Here is a 19,030-nt window from a genome sequence, read left to right on the forward strand (position 1 = left end):
TACGCGGCCCTCTTGTAAATGAATGGGAGGCTCGCCTCGGTGAGCCAGATCCGTAACGGGTGCGGCTAAACCAGTGGTTCTCAACATTCACAGCAGCGTGAATCCCCTCGTTTGCATGGCGGGTTGTCTCCGGGTTCTCCGCTGTCCTCCCTCTCATCAATGGAAATCGCCAAACATCCCAAAATGTAGCAGGGCCCAAACATGAGTCTCGAAACTCAGTGAGGTTTTCCAGGATAAACCGTTCAGCTATGTTCCAACCACACGCTATCCGCGTCGTCCCAAGAGATGAGACGACGCTATCCGGCATCTGCTGGACATCTGTAAAAAAAAAAATGAAAAGAGCTTTACACAGCTCATCGGATTCCTCCAGTGTAAATAAATGTTCAGATTCTGAGATGAAGACATCCGTGCTGTGGACCTCTTGCAGCTGAGAGTGCACCACGCGGCTGAAGTCAGGAAACAACCCAGGAAGGTGACGTCACACAACCAATCGTTAATTCACTTCAGCACAATACAATTAGAGCCCCCACCACCACCACCCCACTCCACTCTTTTTTAAGACTGTGGCGGAGGTGAGGGGTGGGGGTCACGTGGACTTTATTCGAATGCCAATCTCGCTGAGCCGGAATCTGCTGAATTAAGGGACCGTCCATAAATGACGTCGCACCTGGGGGTTGGGGGGGCAGACATTTGTGACGATGTGTGACGAGGGGGGGGGGGGTTGAGAAATGTGATGTCACGTCAAAATGGTCAACTTTAAATAATTATAGACAATACGTTCTACTTAGTTAAATAGACTTTTTGATAAATGTGACGCCGTGTGACGAGGGGTGGGCGGTGTAAAAAATCGTCCAAAATCGCGTGACGTCATTTATGGACGGCCCCGAAGTGAAAATCTCACTGAACGTGCGCAATCATCGCTGACCGGGCGGGTCTCCAGACCGTCACGTCGCTACATCTGCGTGTTGCGGTTTATTCGCGGGCAGCTGCCAGCATCTGAACCCGGCTCCTCGAGGCCGCAGATTGCTGGCTCGCTGCTCTCGAACACTGAGATGATTTTGACGAGTCGCTCGGCCACTTCCTAACGCGTAATGTCTTTGGCTTGTAATGTTCAGAAGAGACCGTTCTCTCGATAACCAATCACTGTCTTCGTCACGCGAGACCTCTGTAACCATGACTGTAACTGATATAAGAATAGCCTTTACCCTTTCTGGCGATAGAACAGGTGTTGAGATGTTCAAACACCAAATAGATAGCTGTTGCAAGGTATCAAGTCTGCATTAACCACACGTACTTGTGGGAGAAAAAAAAAACATGCAAACAAACATACTCTGATGTATGCATTGTCTTTGAAACTGATTGACCAACATCAGAGACAGCCTTCTTTATGGCATTGTCTCACCAGTGTTAGGCCAGAGAACGCCAAAAGGCGAACAGTCCAGGACAAGGCTATAATGAAGGATGTATCTATTGGAGGCCAATCTCTCCGTGTTTATTTTCGACTGTTTATGTATGTGGTGTTTGCATGTTCTCCCCGTGGTCGCGCGTATTTATCTCCGCTTTGTCCATCCACATTTATTTGTGGCCAGGTAACTTCTAAAAAAGAGCTATACAGCTCAGTGGGCTTTACCTGGTAAAATAAAAATATAGTTTAGTTCTCTAAAAAAGTTTTAGGCCACCAATCCATTTTTACCACTCCTGCAACCCAGGTGATCGGACGCTCAAAAAAAATCTACGCGGACGGGTTCACGATCTCGTTCGCCACCCTATTTGCCTTCTCCCCGGCACGGCGATCTCAGACAGAAACATCTTGATGTCGAGACAAAGACAACATCCAGAGCGTTTCAATCCGAACCCACGGAGAACATCCATCACGCAAAGCGGGAGAGCGGTGCGGATTCATATACGAGACAGTGAGAGTGAGAAAAGGAGGAGAGAGCGGAACACACACAAAAAAAGAAAGTACACGTTTATAATTAAAAACCACAAATTTGCTGGGCTCGGGGAGTAACACCTTTTAATATCGCTCCTGCGGACCATGTAATGTGCTTGCGTCGCCCAGAGGCTTGCTTGGTGGAGGGAGGAAGGATTATGGCCATCGCTAAACTAATTATCGGGTCGGCTGCCGGTGTTGACACGGCCGTGACTTCGTTAGGATTCCGCGCGGGAGAGAAAGTTGGAGTCAGCAGGATTCATTTTTTTTTGGAGGGGAAGGGAGGGAGGGGGGTCAAGCACCCTCCGGTCACCCCTGGTGGAGGACGATGCTCAGGCCCAGCGGCATGAAGCGAAAGTGTAGCCTGATCACGGGGCCTCGGATTCAAGAAAGGTTATTGAATAAAGAGTTGTGCACCAAATATCAGCGTGAATTCATTCATGATAATAATTACGGGCAACATTATAATGACGTTGTACAGCCAGCCAGCCTTGGTCAATCCACTGCTAGATGAAGGACTCCCTTCCCAGAAAGCCTCTACCACGTCTCACGATCCTGCGATGCAACAATCCAACTTGCACTTGCATACGAACTGATATAATCGCCCCATATCCTCGGCGGACATACTCTCGCAGGCGCATCCCATTCCTTGGCTGCCACTCTGTGATGGCTCTTGCCCACCAACATTCGTCTCTTCTGGCCCTGACGCATCATAGTGCCCTAAACTACTTTACTCTTTCTTAACAGTTTCAACTGATGCCATTAACCTGCACGAGGTCTCAGATTCACGTCTGCCTCTTCCTGTCCCTCAATCGAATTCCAAGCGCGTATCTATCCATGCCTCTTGTCACACCTTTCAGTCTTCTAGAGTTTGCGTTGGTGACCCACGGTGTTTCTGTTGCATACGGCACTGCCTGGGCCACGTTTCCTACTCGTCTGTGGTCCTCCTCGCGCCTCTGAGTCGTTCTCGCTCTCTCATTATATCTGAATGTTTTTATTGTTAACATCGTGTAAAAGTGCGGGTAACTCCCACCCCTTCCCCCGTGAGACCTTTTACCGCCACCGCACCCACGGCGGACGCACGCCGGCAACGCCGCAAAGGCGTGTGAACCTGGCAAGCCATTAAAACAAAACCAGAGTTGCATGGGAATTACAAAAAAAACATTTTTCTTTGCTTCGTCGTTGTTGTAATTTTTTTTACTGGTAACGTGCGTGCTCGCACAGAACACATTTCAGAGCAAAGGCCGTTTTGTTGCAACGGTTCTTAACCTGCGGTGGGAAAACGCAGGGATCGCTCTCGTACGTACGGCTTGCCCCCCCCCCTACCCCCACCTGCCCCCCCCCCCCAGCCGCTCCACCGCACTTGCAAACGCTGCCAAATGCAAGGGCACAACTTTAATTCCATCTCGGAGGGGCGATAAAAAAAAACAAAGAAGCCGACTCGAGTGCCAATCGCGCGCGACGCGGCCGTTCGCGCAACCCTCGTTGAACGGGTCGGCTTCTGCGGAGCGGTAATTAATCAGGGCGCGCTAATGCGGGGGATCTTAATTAAAGACGAGTCGCCGAGCGGCACGGGTCCGTCGCCGGGAGTCTTGCGCGTGAGTCACACGCGCAACGCACACGAAGGGGGCCGAGATCCCCCCCCCCCCCCCCGATGTTTGCCTTTGACAGATTGTTTGGGACAAGTGCTGTTAGCGAGCATCTCTGAAGGCCGGCACCACACACGCGAGGCGATGGGTGGTAAACACCACGCCCGGCCGCCTTCGTTTCCCCAGTGGCGATGTTTACGCACGGCACCAGGTACTCCTTTGAGGCTGAGTCGACGTAGGGGAGGCCCAGGACCGACTGAGATACTCGTTGCCGGGGTTCGTGAGCGATGATCGACGTTTCTTCGCCGGGTTCGAAGCGCAGCACGCTAACCGCTATCACTACCACTTCAAAAGACAAAGATCCCCGTATAGCCTTTACATGCTTTAGGGGCAAGTGCTGTTAGCGAGCACCTTCGCAAGGCCAGTGCGGCACACGAGGGGGTGGGTGGTCAACATCACGCCCAGCCACCTTTGTCTCCTTAGTGCTGATGTGTTTACATACAGCACCATATTTAAGGCTGAGTCGACCTACGGCTTTTCAAGCACACACACACACACCGACACACGCTGGTACGCACGCACTGGCAGAGCCGCTAGGATTCCGCTAAAAATTCTCAACACAGTCCACCTGTCCGCCTTATCTTAACGCACATGCGAGTTGAACTATGACACTTAAAAAAACAGTATATATTATGGACTGTATACAGCAGAGTATTTATTTATTCACTTATGGGGGGCGGGGGGGGGGGTGAAACACGCAGTGCTCATCGTTTCAACGCGGATGGGGGGGGGGCAAAAGTATCCGCCGACCTTCTTGGGAGTTGATGCGGAGCTGAAAAAGTTGCCGCGAAGTTGAAGCAACGCCACGTGACGCGCGCGACATCAAACGCGGTCGAGTGGCCCACAAGGGCAGCAGCAGCAGCACCCGGGCACCGTCTCTCGATCTCTGCAGGGACCGCTGTTGTCGTCGTAGTGCGAGGAATTGTGGACGCGTTGTCGTTGTTGTTGTTGTTACATGAAGCCTAAAAGCTTTTTACAAATAAGATTTGTTTTTTTTTACAAATATATGTTTTTTGATTAAACATTTTTGTTATATTAACAAAAATAAAGTTACTCGGGAAATGGTAACATTTTTGCCTAACAAGCGCCAACATCCTCTCTCCTCCTCCTCTCTCCGTAATCTATAACTCGCTTCCGTCAATTGTGTCCTGCGGGGACGACGTCAAAAGTTTATACCCGGGCGCTGTGTTTCGCTCTCGCTCTCTCTGCCGTGCGCCGTGTCGTGGAAACGTCAATGTTTTCGCGAATTGCTCCTGCAGTCGGGGTTCAGGGTTTAAGACCTTGACTCCATCATCGCCACCACCGCCGTCACCGCCGCACCTACATCAACACACGTTGCATATTTGGTACGGGCGATTTCAGCAAAGTGACACTTTTGGGCGGAAGTAAGCCGCGGGTTGTTAACACAACCACGCTACGAACCTGGCCGACCTGAGTTTGATTCGATTCCCGGACATGGCTAACATCGGTGGTGGTGAATGATAGCTTAGCCCGTCCTATATGCCCCCCCCCCACCACCTCTCCTCCCTCCGAGCCTTCATTAATCCACATTGACCAGCTGACTAGAGTGACGATGTATGGCCAAACAACCCCGTAATTTCGTGGCCGGTCTGAGATTCGTCAACTCGCTCAAAATTGAAAAACGCCGCGTTTCGATCACTCGGTTTTGAACCCAAGAATGCTCAGCTGTGTCGGTTCAGCGTTCTGACCTCTGAGACACCCAACAGCAGCAACGACAACAAAAAAACATCGTGCAACCAACCCATCCTCGAGCGGATTTGCCACCGCGGTCACGTGGCGAGCGGCGAACACGCTGTGCGTTTGGGCTCGAGGAACGACACTGGCTACCGACAGGCACGGTCGGCTGCGGTGGAAAACAAACGGAAGCTCGACACGCATACAAACATACGGCCCGGCCCTCTTTATCGCCGTCGTTATCGCCTACCCTCATCATCCTCCTCTGCCTTGGCGCTCATCTGGCGCCGCCGGAATATATAAGAAGAAGAAGAAGAAAAAAGGACTCACAGCGCACATGATTAGATTGTTAGTTGTAACAATCAATAATTCCATCGCGGCCGCTCTAAGCCCGGAATAAATTTCCTCCGCGACTCGGATAACATATGGATGTGTGCTTAGCGTCATAAAGTATTTATACATTCATGCATACGAATGTGCGGCACCGACGGTAATCTGTCAGTGCGGAATCGCGCGAGCGAGGCTCGTTTTGAAGGCGTGAAGAGGTCCGGGGGCGAGATGATGCGCGGGCGAGAGGGCACGCGTGTGTGTCTGTGTGTCTGTGTGTGTGTGCACGTGTGTGTGCACGCGTGTGTCTGTGTGTCTGTGTGTCTGTGTGTGTGTGCACGTGTGTGTGTGCACGTGTGTGTCTGTGTGTGTCTGTGTGTGTGTGCACGTGTGTGTCTGTGTGTGTGTGCACGTGTGTGTCTGTGTGTGCACGTGTGTGTGCACGTGTGTGTCTGTGTGTGTCTGTGTGTCTGTGTGTGTGTGCACGTGTGTGCACGTGTGTGTCTGTGTGTGGGGGGGGGGGGTCTAGTGGAGCGGTTTGCGCGCTGCGCTATGAACCCGGCGACACCGGTTCGATTCCCGCTCAGGGCCAATACCGGTGACGATTTTCTGAACCGGTCCTGGGCCTCCTCTAGGTCGACTAAGCCTCAAAGGAGTACCTGGTGCGGTGTTTAAACATCGCCACTTGGGAGACAAAGGCGGTCGGGCGTGGTGCTGGCAACCCACCCCCTCATTTACCGTTCCGGCCTTCATAGGTGCTCGTGGACAGCACTTTCCCCAGCGGTCCGTTAAATGCTAAAGGGGAAATTGGTCTTTGCGTGCGTTCGCGTACGTTCGCGTGCGTTCGTGTGCGTGTGTGTACACCTGTTCAGTGTGTGTGTGTGCACCTGTTCAATGTGTGTGTGCACCTTTTAAGTGCGTGTGTACACCTATTCAGTGCGTGTGTGCAGCTGTTCAGCACGTGTGTGTGCACCTGTTCAGTGCGTGTGTGGACCTGTTCAGTGCGTGTGTGTAGAACTGTTCAGTGCGTGTGTGTCCACCTGTTCAGTGCGCGTGTGTAGATCTGTTCAGTGCGTGTGTGTGGACCTCTTCAGTGCGTGTGTGTGGACCTGTTCAGTGCGTGTGTGTGCACCTATTCAGCGCGTGTGTGTGCACCTATTCAGTGCGTGTGTGCACCTGTTCAGTGCGTGTGTGTGCACCTGTTGAGTGCGTGTGTGGACCTGTTCAGTACGTGTGTGTGGACCTGTTCAGTGCGTGTGTGTGGACCTGTTCAGTGCGTGTGTGTGCACCTATTAGGTGCGTGTGTGTGCACCTATTCAGTGTGTGTGTGCGCACGTACGCTACGCACGCACGCGTTCTGAATGCAGAGCGGAAGACCATCTGGCAAGATCAATAGCCAAGGAGATTTGGCAGGTCTTGCGTTGACAATGATGGTGTCGGGATCATTGGTTCTCAGCTAAGGATCCCCTTCGGTCCTGCGACTGTTTTTTTGTTTACATTGTTCACCCCCCTTGCCTCCTCCCTCCCACAAGTAATTCAGCCTCTTTGCGATCGCATCATTTGCTCCTTAAACACCCGGAGTTCAGCGGTGTTTGCGGCTGTTTTGTTGCGCTGGCTTTGAGCGAGATGCCCGGTTGCAGTGGAGAAACGCGAGTGAGTTGTGAGCTACCTCGTCTGGTATACACGAGGTCGTGGATTCGATCCCCGACGCCTGCTGTATATTAGGAGTTTGCGCGTTCTCCTCGTGGTCGTGTGGATTTTTTCTCCGGATCCTCCGGCTTTCCCCTCCACATTTAAAACCAATATCACGCGTTTAGGGTGTTTGGCTGCTATACATGTCCACGCGATAAGCCACTTCGTTGAGCTATCATTTGTGTGGCCAGGTCGCTTCTGAAAAATATCTACATAGCTCAGTGGGCCTTACTTGGTCTATAAAAAAAGCGTCGTGGATACCCCGTAAAGTTCACGTGAACTCCGTATGAGTCCAGCGTGCGAATAAAGTGGTTCCTTGTGGTCTCGCCGATTCGTTCGAGAACTGATACGGATTAATATCAATCATGAAACGCGATGTCATTATGCGATGCACGAACTTCCACGACGTGGGATGCCGATGACTAATTCACAGAGGAATAGCAGCAAAACTACACCAATAATTACCTCTCTCTCCTGAAGCCCTCTCGTCTTCGCGGGCATACCTCAACAATGGCATCGAGCTCCTGACCATCACTGCTGCTGCCGTCATAGCAATGATATATTAGAAACTGCATTGAGTGCTTGGCTGAGCGACCACTCTGCATATTGGGTGTTACAGGCTATACCGTGGGCAGCACGATGGGCAATGTCGCAAAATGCACTGTTGTACTTCACTTATATTGCACCCATGCCAGTGCTCCATTCCTTCACCACCACCAAACGCACTGGTGGCCAGCGTGAGTGGTGAAGTATGGTCAAATGACCCCCTCCATCTGCGTGGCGTCGGTTTACCCTCGTCCAGAACACTGCGGCGCTTGAACGCGGCGTGGCTGGTTGTAGACGACACAGTCAGTGTCTGGTTGACCCAGTCTTGGACACGGGTGGAGCAGCCAACGGGTGACGTTCACGGGGAACGGTAACCATGGTCGTCCTAGTCGTAGCCGTAGTAGCGCTAGCAGAGCGGGACGAGCGAGCTCGCGAGCGCTCTCTGTATGTCGCGCACCGCCATCTGCGACGCGCTCGCGAGTCCGGGCGACTTCGAGTCGTCCTTGTCGTCGGCGTCGTCCTCCCGCGGCGGGAGAAGGTCGCTGCTCACCCCCAGGGCCCCGGGGGCGCCTCATCAATTGAGGTCACTCGGGCCATGCCGCCCGAGTGGACTTCGCGGGCAGCGTCCGCCCGCAGGGAAGCACCACGCTGAGCGCTCTCATCCCATCTGCTAACTCACCACCACCCCCCCCCCAAACCCCCCACCTCACCACCCCCCATTGCCCACCACCCCTCCACCCCTCACCACCCCCCACCACGCAGTCCACTAATTAGTAGGCTAACCCGCGCCAACATCGCGAGCCAACCGAACCGCTCGCCACCAATTAACGAGCGCAATGCCGACGTCTTAAAGAGTATACAGCTATGAAAATTAATGGCGCTGTTGTTGTTCCCACCGGGTATCTCGTTGCACCTGTGTCGGCAGACCGTGTCTCCACGTACATCATCATCGTCGTCGTCATCATCATCAGCAGCAGCAGCAGCCACGAGCAGTCCACTGTTAGATGGATGACCTCCGCAAATGTACGAACAAAATGTATCCAGATCAGCAAATGAGGTGGCAAGTGCCAATTCATCATCGTAACGGGCGGCGTGAATGCACGCGCTAGGCAAAAGGTGTGGAGATGATCGGTGGGTTTGGCACGAGGGGCGAGCGATGAGAGGGGCGAACGTCTGCCAGAGTTGGCAGTCAACAACGGCGCTCTAATTTACCGAGTCGCTCTGTTCAACAAAAGAACCCGAGACAATGGCCGTGGATGGGCGCGCACGGTGTCATTGAGGGACAGAAAGAGGAATCCCGTGGATTAGAGAACGTACGCAATGTTAATGACATCGTTCAGAACGTGAGCAAACGTAAACATATCACGTTGGTGATGCTGCTGCTGCTGCCTTGGCAGTGGTGCACAAGCACACACAACTCAACACATTCGACAATCACACTGCGTGGCCTTAAACAATATCTATTATAGACAACGTTTCGGGCAATGGCCATTTGGAAGAAGAGCCATTGCCTCACATGTCACCGACGATGCAATGGTTGTTACCTGAAGGCCACGCGGTGTTATTGACGACTGTCTTCAGAAGAGCACGCGGCCATGGCCGATGGTTCAAGACGGATAACGGAGTGGCAAGCCAAGGAGTGGAACGCGTCCATGAGAGGGATCCGTGAGTTCGGAGGGGCGGGGGGGGGGGGTTGTCGAGCGGACAGCGCGTGGATGGCGGAGACGCTCTAGAGCAGGGGTGGGGAACCTTTTTTCTGCCAAGGGCCATTTTGGATATTTGTACCATCATTCGCGGGCCATACAAAATCATCAACTTAAAAATTAGCCTGTTATATTTGGTCAAACATTTAATTAACTCGCCCCTAACGTGATGGCTGGAATTGCTTCTCTTTGGCGAGGCGTGTGATGATGTTGGCTGGTATTGATGATGTTGCTACTCGCAACTGCTTTTCCAGGTTTGCTCCTAGATTGATTGAATTTCGAGTCCTGCCTGCGGTTGCCTTGGCAGGGCCAGAGACCCAATGATTTCGCGGGGCCTCATACGGCCCGCGGGCCGGACCTTCCCCACCCCTGTTCTAGAGCCATCGTGGAGGAGCCTTAGACGCACCCCGGCAGTCCAGCCTCAGCAACACGCAACCCGCAGGGAGTTCACGCGAGGTCAGGACACGTTCCGTATAACGCAGAGACAAAGGGGCCACCCGTGTAGCCTTTCACAGACTGCTGGGGCGGCTGCCGTTAGCGAGTAGCACCCGTAAAGGGTGACACGGCACGCGAGGGGAGGGGGGGGGTGGCGGAGGAGGGTTCCACCACCACGCACGGCCACCCTCTAGTCTCACCAAGTAGCGAGACGTTTGCTCACACAGCACCAGGTGGTCATTTGAGGCCAAGTCGATCTAGGGGAGGCCCAGAGGACCGGCTCAGATAATCGTCGCTGGTGTTGGTGGCCGTGAGTGGGAATAAAAAGATAATAACCTCTCACAAAAATGCAATATCATCTCGAGTCCCGGGCAGTTTAGGCATCTAGTCATTACATTTATTGTGCGCGCTTGCAAACAAATTGTTCTAGAAAATACCTGCACATGATTCCTTTATTTTGCACGTTCGCCCGACCCTCACACATCTATTTATATGCATACAGTCATACCTAGATTGACGTCTCCCACTTTGACGTCGTTTCGAAAATGCGCCGTCACTGTATTGACACGACTTACCTGACTTGCGTCGTCTCGACCCACGCCTACCTCGCTGACATCATCATCTCATTTCAGGAACGTATCCATGACGTAAAGCGAGGTGCCACTCTACACAGTTGAATCAGAGTTACACGTGTTGCTGTGCCGTGATGGTTCAGCGGCGCACTGGACTGGCGATACAGAGGTCGCTCGTTGGATTCGATCGCTCCACGCGGCAGTCGAAGCGCACCCCCCGCAACCTCCTCCGTGCTCCTTTGGCCGGTGGAAATCCGCACGCCGCAGTTTTCGTCTATGATCGACCAGTGACGTGCGGTCGCGGTAGCGACGTTGGTGGGGTCAACCGTGGCCACTCCCCATCTCCTCTGAGACGGTCTGGCCAGCGTTGGGCTCTGTCCGAGAGATCAACCCTCGTGGATGCCCTGACCACGAGCAGTCGTGTTGTGGGCGAGGAATTGCAGGGGGTGCACCTTTATCTCTCTCTATCTATTTTCTATATCGATACCGACTATCGTCCCAAATTGTCAGGAGTTTGGTGATAAAGCTGCGCGAATCATCGGCGCCGTGTCTGTTCTTTCGCGGGAGCAGCTTGTGGTTTTTTTTTTCGTGTCCTATGCTCATGCCAAGTGGAGCACTTTCATTTATTTTTCTAAACATTCCCGTGGGCTCTGAGTGTATTATTACGCTGTTACGACCGCTTTTCAAATGCTCTCTGCGCGTCTTGCCTGTCCTAACGTCCTTGTCAAAAGGCGGTCCCACCCCCCCGCCCTCCCCTGCGCCCCCACGGGCTCTCACGCAATGTAACAACAACAGTTGTTGTTGTTGTTTCCGTCCTCTGTGTTGTGGTTGTTACATTCTCTATTGCACGCCTCCCAGCACGAGTGACGCGTTCGCTAGTGCAACGCGTGACGACGACGCGAGTTCAATTCCCAGCCACCGTTGGCGAGCGATGCCACGAAAACTAACAAAAATAACCGGTCTCGCCATAAGTTGACTCGGCCTCAAATGTTAGTATCTGCCTCGGTGCGTGGACGCACAGAAGCGGTGGCGCGGTTGATCGCTCACCCGAGCTGGGAAACTGAGTTTGAATCCCGGCCACAGTAAAAAAAAATACAAAACGCCAGCGGCGAGTGATATCCGAACAGAGTACTGGGTAAGTGTGCACATATCAGCACTGTGGAGGCAAAGGTGGCCAGGCGTGGCGAATGCCTATTAGGTCAGGCCTTAATAGGTGCTCGCAAACAGCATTTGTCCCAACAGTCTCGTGAAGGCTGTATCGGTGGACCATTGCGTGTGTTTAGTCGGTGAGGGTATACAAACCTCCCTGGGGACCAGACTTTGAATCCCGGAACACGGCTAACATCACCGGCAAGCGATGTCACAACTTGCCGTTGGCCACCCCCTAGGTCGACTCAACCTTAAATGGGTATCTTGGTGCAATGGGAAAGCATCAGCAGCTGGCGGTATTTGTGAGACTTAGGGCATCGGGGGTTCGTTGCTGAGCACACCATCCATATAGGTTCCGCCCTTAATAGGTGCTCGCTAACAGCACCTGCCCCAACAATTTTATTCGATGGAGTATAGACTACGTGGCTGTGGGGCGGGTTGTGAAACAGTAATCGTTTGTCTTTCGTGCTCGTAGTAAACCCAAAAAAATACAAAGATCCCCCCTATAACCTTAACATACTGTTGGGACGAGTGCTGTGAGCGAGCACCTATAAGGGCCGCCTTTGTTTCCCCAGTAGCGATGTGTTTACAAACCGCACCAGGTACTCATTTGAGGCCAAGTCGACCTAGGGGAGACCCAGGACCGGTTCATGGAACTCGGGTGGCCGGGTTTGTAGCACAGCGCGCTAACCGCTACGCCACCACTCCCCACACGCATGTACACGCACATTTACATTCACGCCACCTTCATTGTTGTTGATGTGATCGTCGTTCTTTTATCGCTCCTGGTGTTTGGTTATTTAAATAAAGCATTTGGCGATTCGTGCAGATGGCACTGTTGTTGCTGCTGTTGCTGCGAAGGGCACGTGTTATTTATTTTGGCGAGCGCAAAGTTTTACGAACGCGCGGCGCTCACGCGAACTTTTATTTAATCTCAGCCATCTGCAGACCGATGTCCCATAAGTGTGATTTAAAAAGAAGAAAAAGAGGGGGACCGATTTTGCATTTCTTTTGAATCGCGTAATTAATTTTATGCACGCGCAAAAAATATAATTTTCGTTTTAAAAATTAATTAGTTCATTCATTCAATTCCACGTTTTATTCTTCGACCGTGAGATACACAGACGTCGAGGCGCCCAGGGATGTTACTCAAAGTTCAAAACGATGGAAAACGAATTTGAATAGCCGAATAGACAGACGCCCACATTTACATTTGTCTCGGCAAAAAATATATATTACAGGGAGCCGATAGCCATCTGCCAAGTGACAGACACGATTCAGGACGCTGGTGGGGTGAAACCGCAGAGGAGTCAAGAGCAGCACTTGGCTCGCAATCAGAAGGTTGAGAGTTCAAATGCTGGTCAGAGAGAGAGAGGGAGAGCTCAACTCAGTCGATCATTTCTCCGGTGTCGATTGAAATAAGTGCAACTTCGGGGGGGGGGGGGGGGCGGGGGGGGATGGAGAAGTCGGCAGCGGTTATCCTATGGATAAAGTCACCCCTGTCGTAGAAATGTGGAGAATTTCCAGAGCTGGTTCAGGGCTGTAAACAGGAGTTAATCGGTCCGTAAGTTTGTATTTAGGTAATGCCCATTGAATGTTGATGGTGGCCTTGCTCAGGAGGCGAGGACGTTAAATGATAATGGAGCGTTTACAAGGGGCTGCATAGAACAAAAACAGGAACAGTTTATAAACATGACTCGTAACCAACCAGAACTATATTCAATGGAAAGTCCAGTCAGCCATCTAAAATCAAATTATGCATGACACAAGTGAGTGGCATTTAAAACTTATTTTACAAAAGCGACGATTGTAATTGCGTTTGCTATCTTGAAATGTAAGTCTTTCCACAAAATGCCATCTGTAGTTCCAGTCACAAATGGCTTCGCTAATTGCATTCACAAAGTGTGAATGAAGTGGTCGTTACCAAGCAGATAGAGATGCCAGGATCAGCAAGTGAACACCACGCTACCATTGAGTGGGAAACCCTCGACCTCACAGCATGTCGTCGGCGCTATCCACTGCTGGATGAGTGCCGCCCCACGCTTGTACAAATACTCTGCGAGAGCCGTGATTCTCAAAGACTTCCGTTTGTTTCGTTTACTTTGTTGTGACTATAGCACCTCTCGTGGCCGCAAGAGTCACGTGATCCCAACACGTGGACAACACATCATTTAGAGACCTTCGTCAATCCGTTGCTGGAGGAATGCCCCCACAAGCCGCGTCGCTCATGGGGAGAGGGACCGGGAGTGGGGGGGGGCGGCGGTCGTTGGACCGCACTTCGCCAAATAATTGTCAGTTGGTCAAGCGGAGAGTCGCAGGACCTGTTCAGGTATCACTCGGCACTGGTGTTGGCCCGAAATCGAACCTAGGTCGCCGGCTTCATCTTAGCCTAGTTGCTGTCACGTCATTGAACCCCCACCCCCCCCTACAAAAAAAAACCCTTAGTTTTGCTATCGATAAACCAGAGAGACTGTGGCCTCTACCAGCATTGGAGATGGAGCGACGAATTACGCCCGTGCGTCAGTGCGCTGGATGCAGTCGCGTCATTGTGACTGCGACGCATGGCGAAGGGGGCCGCGCCGCGAGGCGATAACGACGGGGTGCCATTTGCCCCCATTTTTTGCCGTGCGCGCGTCCTACAGATTCGCGTGGACGGGGCTTGGGAGGGTGGCGCGGTGCTGTACGACGAGCTGCGCGCCTCGCCCGGGGAGCCGCTGCTCCGCGACATGGCGTTCGCGCCCGACCGCCGCCACCTCTACGTCCTCTCCGCGAAGCAGGTGAGAGCTCCCCACGTCCCCTCCCCCCCTTCTCCTTGCCCCTAGCACCTACCCCCACCCCTCCCCCCTCCACATCATGCCCACCACCCCGAACACGTGTGGCGCTTTAAATGTGTACCCAAGAAGGCTGACTAACCCCCCCCCCCCGCCACAGCCACCAGTAACAAGTGTGGCGCTTTTAGAAGTGTACCCAATAATCCCCCCTCAACCCCACCAGGACCACACATAGCACCCGTGGCGCTTTTAAAAGTGCACCCAAGAAGCCTGATCGACCCCCCCCTCGCCATAGCCACTCCTAACACGCGTGGCGCTTTTAAAAGTGTACCCAATAATCCCCCCCCCCCCACCAGGACCACACATAGAACCCGTGGCGCTTTTAAAAGTGTACCCAAGAAGCCCGAACCCCCCTCCCCCCCGTCAGGACCACACATAGCACGCGTGGCGCTTGTAAACTAAACCAGGGTAAGGCCCACTGAGCCTATATCGCTATTTTTTAGAAGCGACCTGGCCACAAATGATCGCTCAACGAAGTGGCTTATCGCGTGGAAACGTATAGCAGCCAAATACTCTAAACGCGTGTTGATTCTAAATGTGGAGGGAGGGGGGAACCGGAGCGACACGGAGAAAAATCCACACGATCACGGTGAGAGACACACGCAAACTCCCAATATACAGCAGGCGTCAGGTTCGGGATTGACCCCACGGCCTCCTGTATACTAGGCGAGGTAGTTAACATCTCCTCGCGATCTTGATGATGATGAGAGACACCGCAAATTCTCAAAATACAGCAGGCGTCGGGATCGGGATGGAACCCACGCGACCTCCTGTATACCACGTGAGGTAGTTAACATCTCGTGGAACTCTTTTCAATGTGCACTCAAGAAGTTGGTGTCGTGCATCCCGGTAGCTCCACTCCTCGTGAAGGGTGTGTGTAGGGGGGGGGGGGTCGGGGGGGGGACGGGGGTGTGAACTTGACGTTGCCAACTTTTTAGAGCAGAAAGTCCCCAAATGAACTTGTCGCTATGCAGACCATCAAAAGTCAACCGGAACATCGCAAGACAAATCACCGAGTGCCACGTGGAGTAGACTCTCAAGAGGATACTTCACACACGCCCGGAATTGCTCGCTGCATCTGCATCACGTCCTCTGCAGTGAAAACCGCTAGATGTGTGGAGCGGTGGCGCAGCAGTTAGCACACCGCGCAATGAATCCCGGCGACGCGAGTTTGATTTTTTTCCGGGCGACGGCTAACATCAGCGGCGAGTGATATCTGAACCGGTCCTCGCTTCACCAACACGCGCTGACCAGCTCTGCTGAAGTACGGTCAAACAACGCCCATGACCGACACGGCATAGTTGAGCACTTCTTGCAGCAGCTCATTGACAAAGGGCTGTAAATTCTTCTCATTCATTTTTCTATTTCATGGGTGCACTCTGTAAATGTGCAAATGACGTGCCCTCCCCACTCACTCTCCACCTCCTGAATTTGCCTCTCCACCCTCATCTGAGTGATTAATTGCCCTTACTTTACCCTGTCCTTGCCTTCGCTCCTAGTTAAAGCCCACGGGATTCCCAATTAATAAGGGTTTCAGTGAAGGGGATGTTTGAGTAACGCTTCTGAAAGCCACTTCCGATGCGGTTAGCCCAAATCCTTGTTGCCAATTAAATTTCCTCCGCTCCTCCGCCACCTCCCTCTATCCATCCTCACTCCAAAACAGGAACAACCAGAGAGAGAGAAACACATCTGCCACATGTGTCATCTACACGACCTTCATCAGGCACCGTTAGCCTTGATTTATCCACTGCTGGATGAACGTATACTCAAGCCTTACACTGCAGTCTACAAGCGACCCGTAATTTATTCAGTCACGTGTGATTCTGTGGGTTTTGTGTTAGACCGTGGGTCGTGTGTTCGTTTGTGGGTTTTTGCTGTAGTCTATAGACGCTGTGTTAGTCTATGGATCCATGATCGTCTATGGTTCCTGTGTTAGTCTAAGGGTCGTGTGTTATAGTATATTGGTCCAATGTTAGTCTATAATCACTGTGTTAATTAATGGGTCCTGAGTCAGTCTATGGGTTCTGTGTGAGTCTCTGAAAACTGTGTTAGTCTACGGGTCGTTATGTGTAGAGTTTCTAGGTGATACAGCTCACATGGAAGTTTATAGATCATACACAGCGTTTTTATTTTACCATGGAAGGCCCACTGAGCTATATAGCTTTTTTCAGAAGCAAACAAGCAACATGGCCACATATGATAGCTCAACGAAGTGGCTTATCATGTGGACATGTATAACAGCCAATACTCTAAACGCGTGCTTCTAAATGTGTAGGGGAAAAAAAACGGAGGACCCCGAGAATAAATCTAGGTGACCACGTGCAAGAGAGACACGCCAACTACAAATTAACAGGCGTCAGGTTCTGGATCGAAACCACGACCTCCTCCATACCACGCGAGGTAGTTAACATCTCGCCACGTGCCACCGCCTGGTCTCCCAGCTCTGGACAGCGGCGGCCAACCATACACCGCGCGGCCCTCTCAATTAATGGTGCTGGAGACAAAGGGGACCCTTGGTCCACTTCACGGCAATCGATCGGGGGGGGGGGGTCTGTTGGAGGTGGTGGTGGGGGCAAATGGGACGCGTCGCTGCAGTGCTTAACAGCTCGGGCTACGACCGTTACTGCTGAGCTGGCCGTAATTTACTGCATTGATTTCAGTTTTTTGTAACTGTTGCAAATTTTGTCGAGTACCTCGACTCCCTCCCCCCCCCAATAATGTGTGTGGGTTGCTCGTAGAGAAGTGCGTGTCTTGTGCGGGGGAGGCCTTCGTCCAGCACTGGATTGAGCAAGTGTACCTGATGATGATGAGCCCTCTCGCGAAGAGCATCAGTCGAATTGTGACCCTTCCACGTCGAGTTTTTCGACACAGTCGCCCTGTGTATTGACACTCGCGCGACGTCAACGAAGAAACGAACGTCCCGTAAAAAAAACTAAAATCCTTTCGAAAATATGTTTTGGTCGCTAACGAACAAAAAAAAACAACGCCGGGCCGCTGTGATTAATGGGGAGGGCAGCGGAGTGGGGGGGGTTAGAGGCCACGTCCGGTGCAGCCTCGACTCTGAGCGGCTGCACCGATGGGAGAGGCAAGGGGGCCACGCTGGGGGGATTGGATTTGCCGAGCGAGAGAGGCCGGATTGTTTGTCGCCTGTACCGCGGCGCGCCTCCGTGATTGAACGGAACAGGCCAATACGGGCCCCGGTTAAGTGAATTCTTCCCTCTCGCAGCTGACCCAGGAGCTGACATCGCAGTTAATGTTTTCCGCAGGATGTTTGGGCGGTGAATTCGGAATCAAGCGTGCGCGTTTGTGACAGTGTGCGCCGGTGTGTGTGTAGGTGCGTGCGGTGCTCGCTAACAGCACTTGGCCCCCATAGCCTGTTAAAGGCTATACGGGCTATCTTTGTCTTTGTGGTGTGTGTGTGTCGGAGTGGGAGTGGTCGTGCAGCAGTTTGCGCGCTGCGCTGCAAACCCGACCGACCACCCGCGTTCGATTCCTGCTCACGGTCACCAACACCGGTGGCGATTATCTGAACCGGTCCTAGGCCTTACCTAGGTCGACTCAGTCTCAAATGAGTACCTGGTGCGGTGTGTAAACATCGCCACTAGGGAGACAAAGGCGGTCGGGCGTGGTGCTGGCCTCCCACCCCCCCGTGTGCCGTAACGGCCTTCATAGGTGCTCGCTAACAGCACTTGCCCCTACAGTCCGTTAAAAACTATAGGAGGTCTTTGTGCTGTGCGTGTGTTGGGGGAGTGGTAGTTTATCGGTTAGCGAACGGTCCTACGAACCCAACGACTCGCGTTCGAATCCCGCTCACGAATCAGCCTTAACTCACTACCTGGTGCGGCGTTTAGAACAATAGCACTGTCGAGACAAAGGTGGCCGGGCGTGGGAACGTGCTATTTCTGAGCGCTTAATGGTAGTCGGAATAATAACGATGTTTGTTTACCCAGGGAAGCCTCACGACGTCAAAACATTGTTTCTGAAGAACGGCCCAGATTCTGGTTGTTTGGCCAATGCCATTCATAAGTGTCTGGCGTGTGGGAAGAACGGCGAGAAAACCCCGCGCGTGCGACGGGGATAACACTGGAAGATGAACAAGGACATATTCAAGAATGCATCTCCTGTACCGCGAAAACCCCATTGATCTCTTGGCCACCTCGCAAACGCAATCGAGAGAGAGAGAGGGATACTCGTGCGGACATTCGCGCGCGCGTGCCCGTGTACACGCGGGGCATTAATCAGACCCGCCCACAGCTAACAGCGCAGCAAAAACAAACAACCGCGTTTAGACAAAGGCGCAGGCGAAGAATGAAGTTAACGACTTAATGCATTGGAAGCACTTGCGTTTTGTCCACCTATCAATCGATTCATTCACTTGAGCGCGTGTTTACTCCACGGATAACGAGGCCTGACTCATTACTGACGCACTTTGCGTTTTCTAAAACAATACCGGGCACCGCTCCCTCCTCCGCTCCCTCGTCCACGCGCTGCAATCATA

At 52.6% G+C, this 19,030-nt stretch overlaps 1 protein-coding gene across 1 annotated transcript in view; it reads left to right on the forward strand.

Annotated features, from left to right (window-relative positions):
• The window catches only part of LOC116947521 (plexin-A2-like), a 300,758-nt gene that overhangs the window by 91,030 nt on the left and 190,698 nt on the right, over positions 1-19,030 (forward strand). Inside the window, 1 exon segment of the mRNA XM_032963364.2 lies at positions 14,344-14,478. Coding sequence (XP_032819255.2) covers positions 14,344-14,478 — 135 coding nt within the window.

This window comes from Petromyzon marinus, chromosome 30 (assembly GCF_048934315.1).
Source record: "Petromyzon marinus isolate PM22_M1 ecotype Great Lakes invasive population chromosome 30, UKy_Petmar_22M1.pri1.0, whole genome shotgun sequence".
Taxonomy (NCBI): Eukaryota; Metazoa; Chordata; class Hyperoartia; order Petromyzontiformes; family Petromyzontidae; genus Petromyzon; species Petromyzon marinus.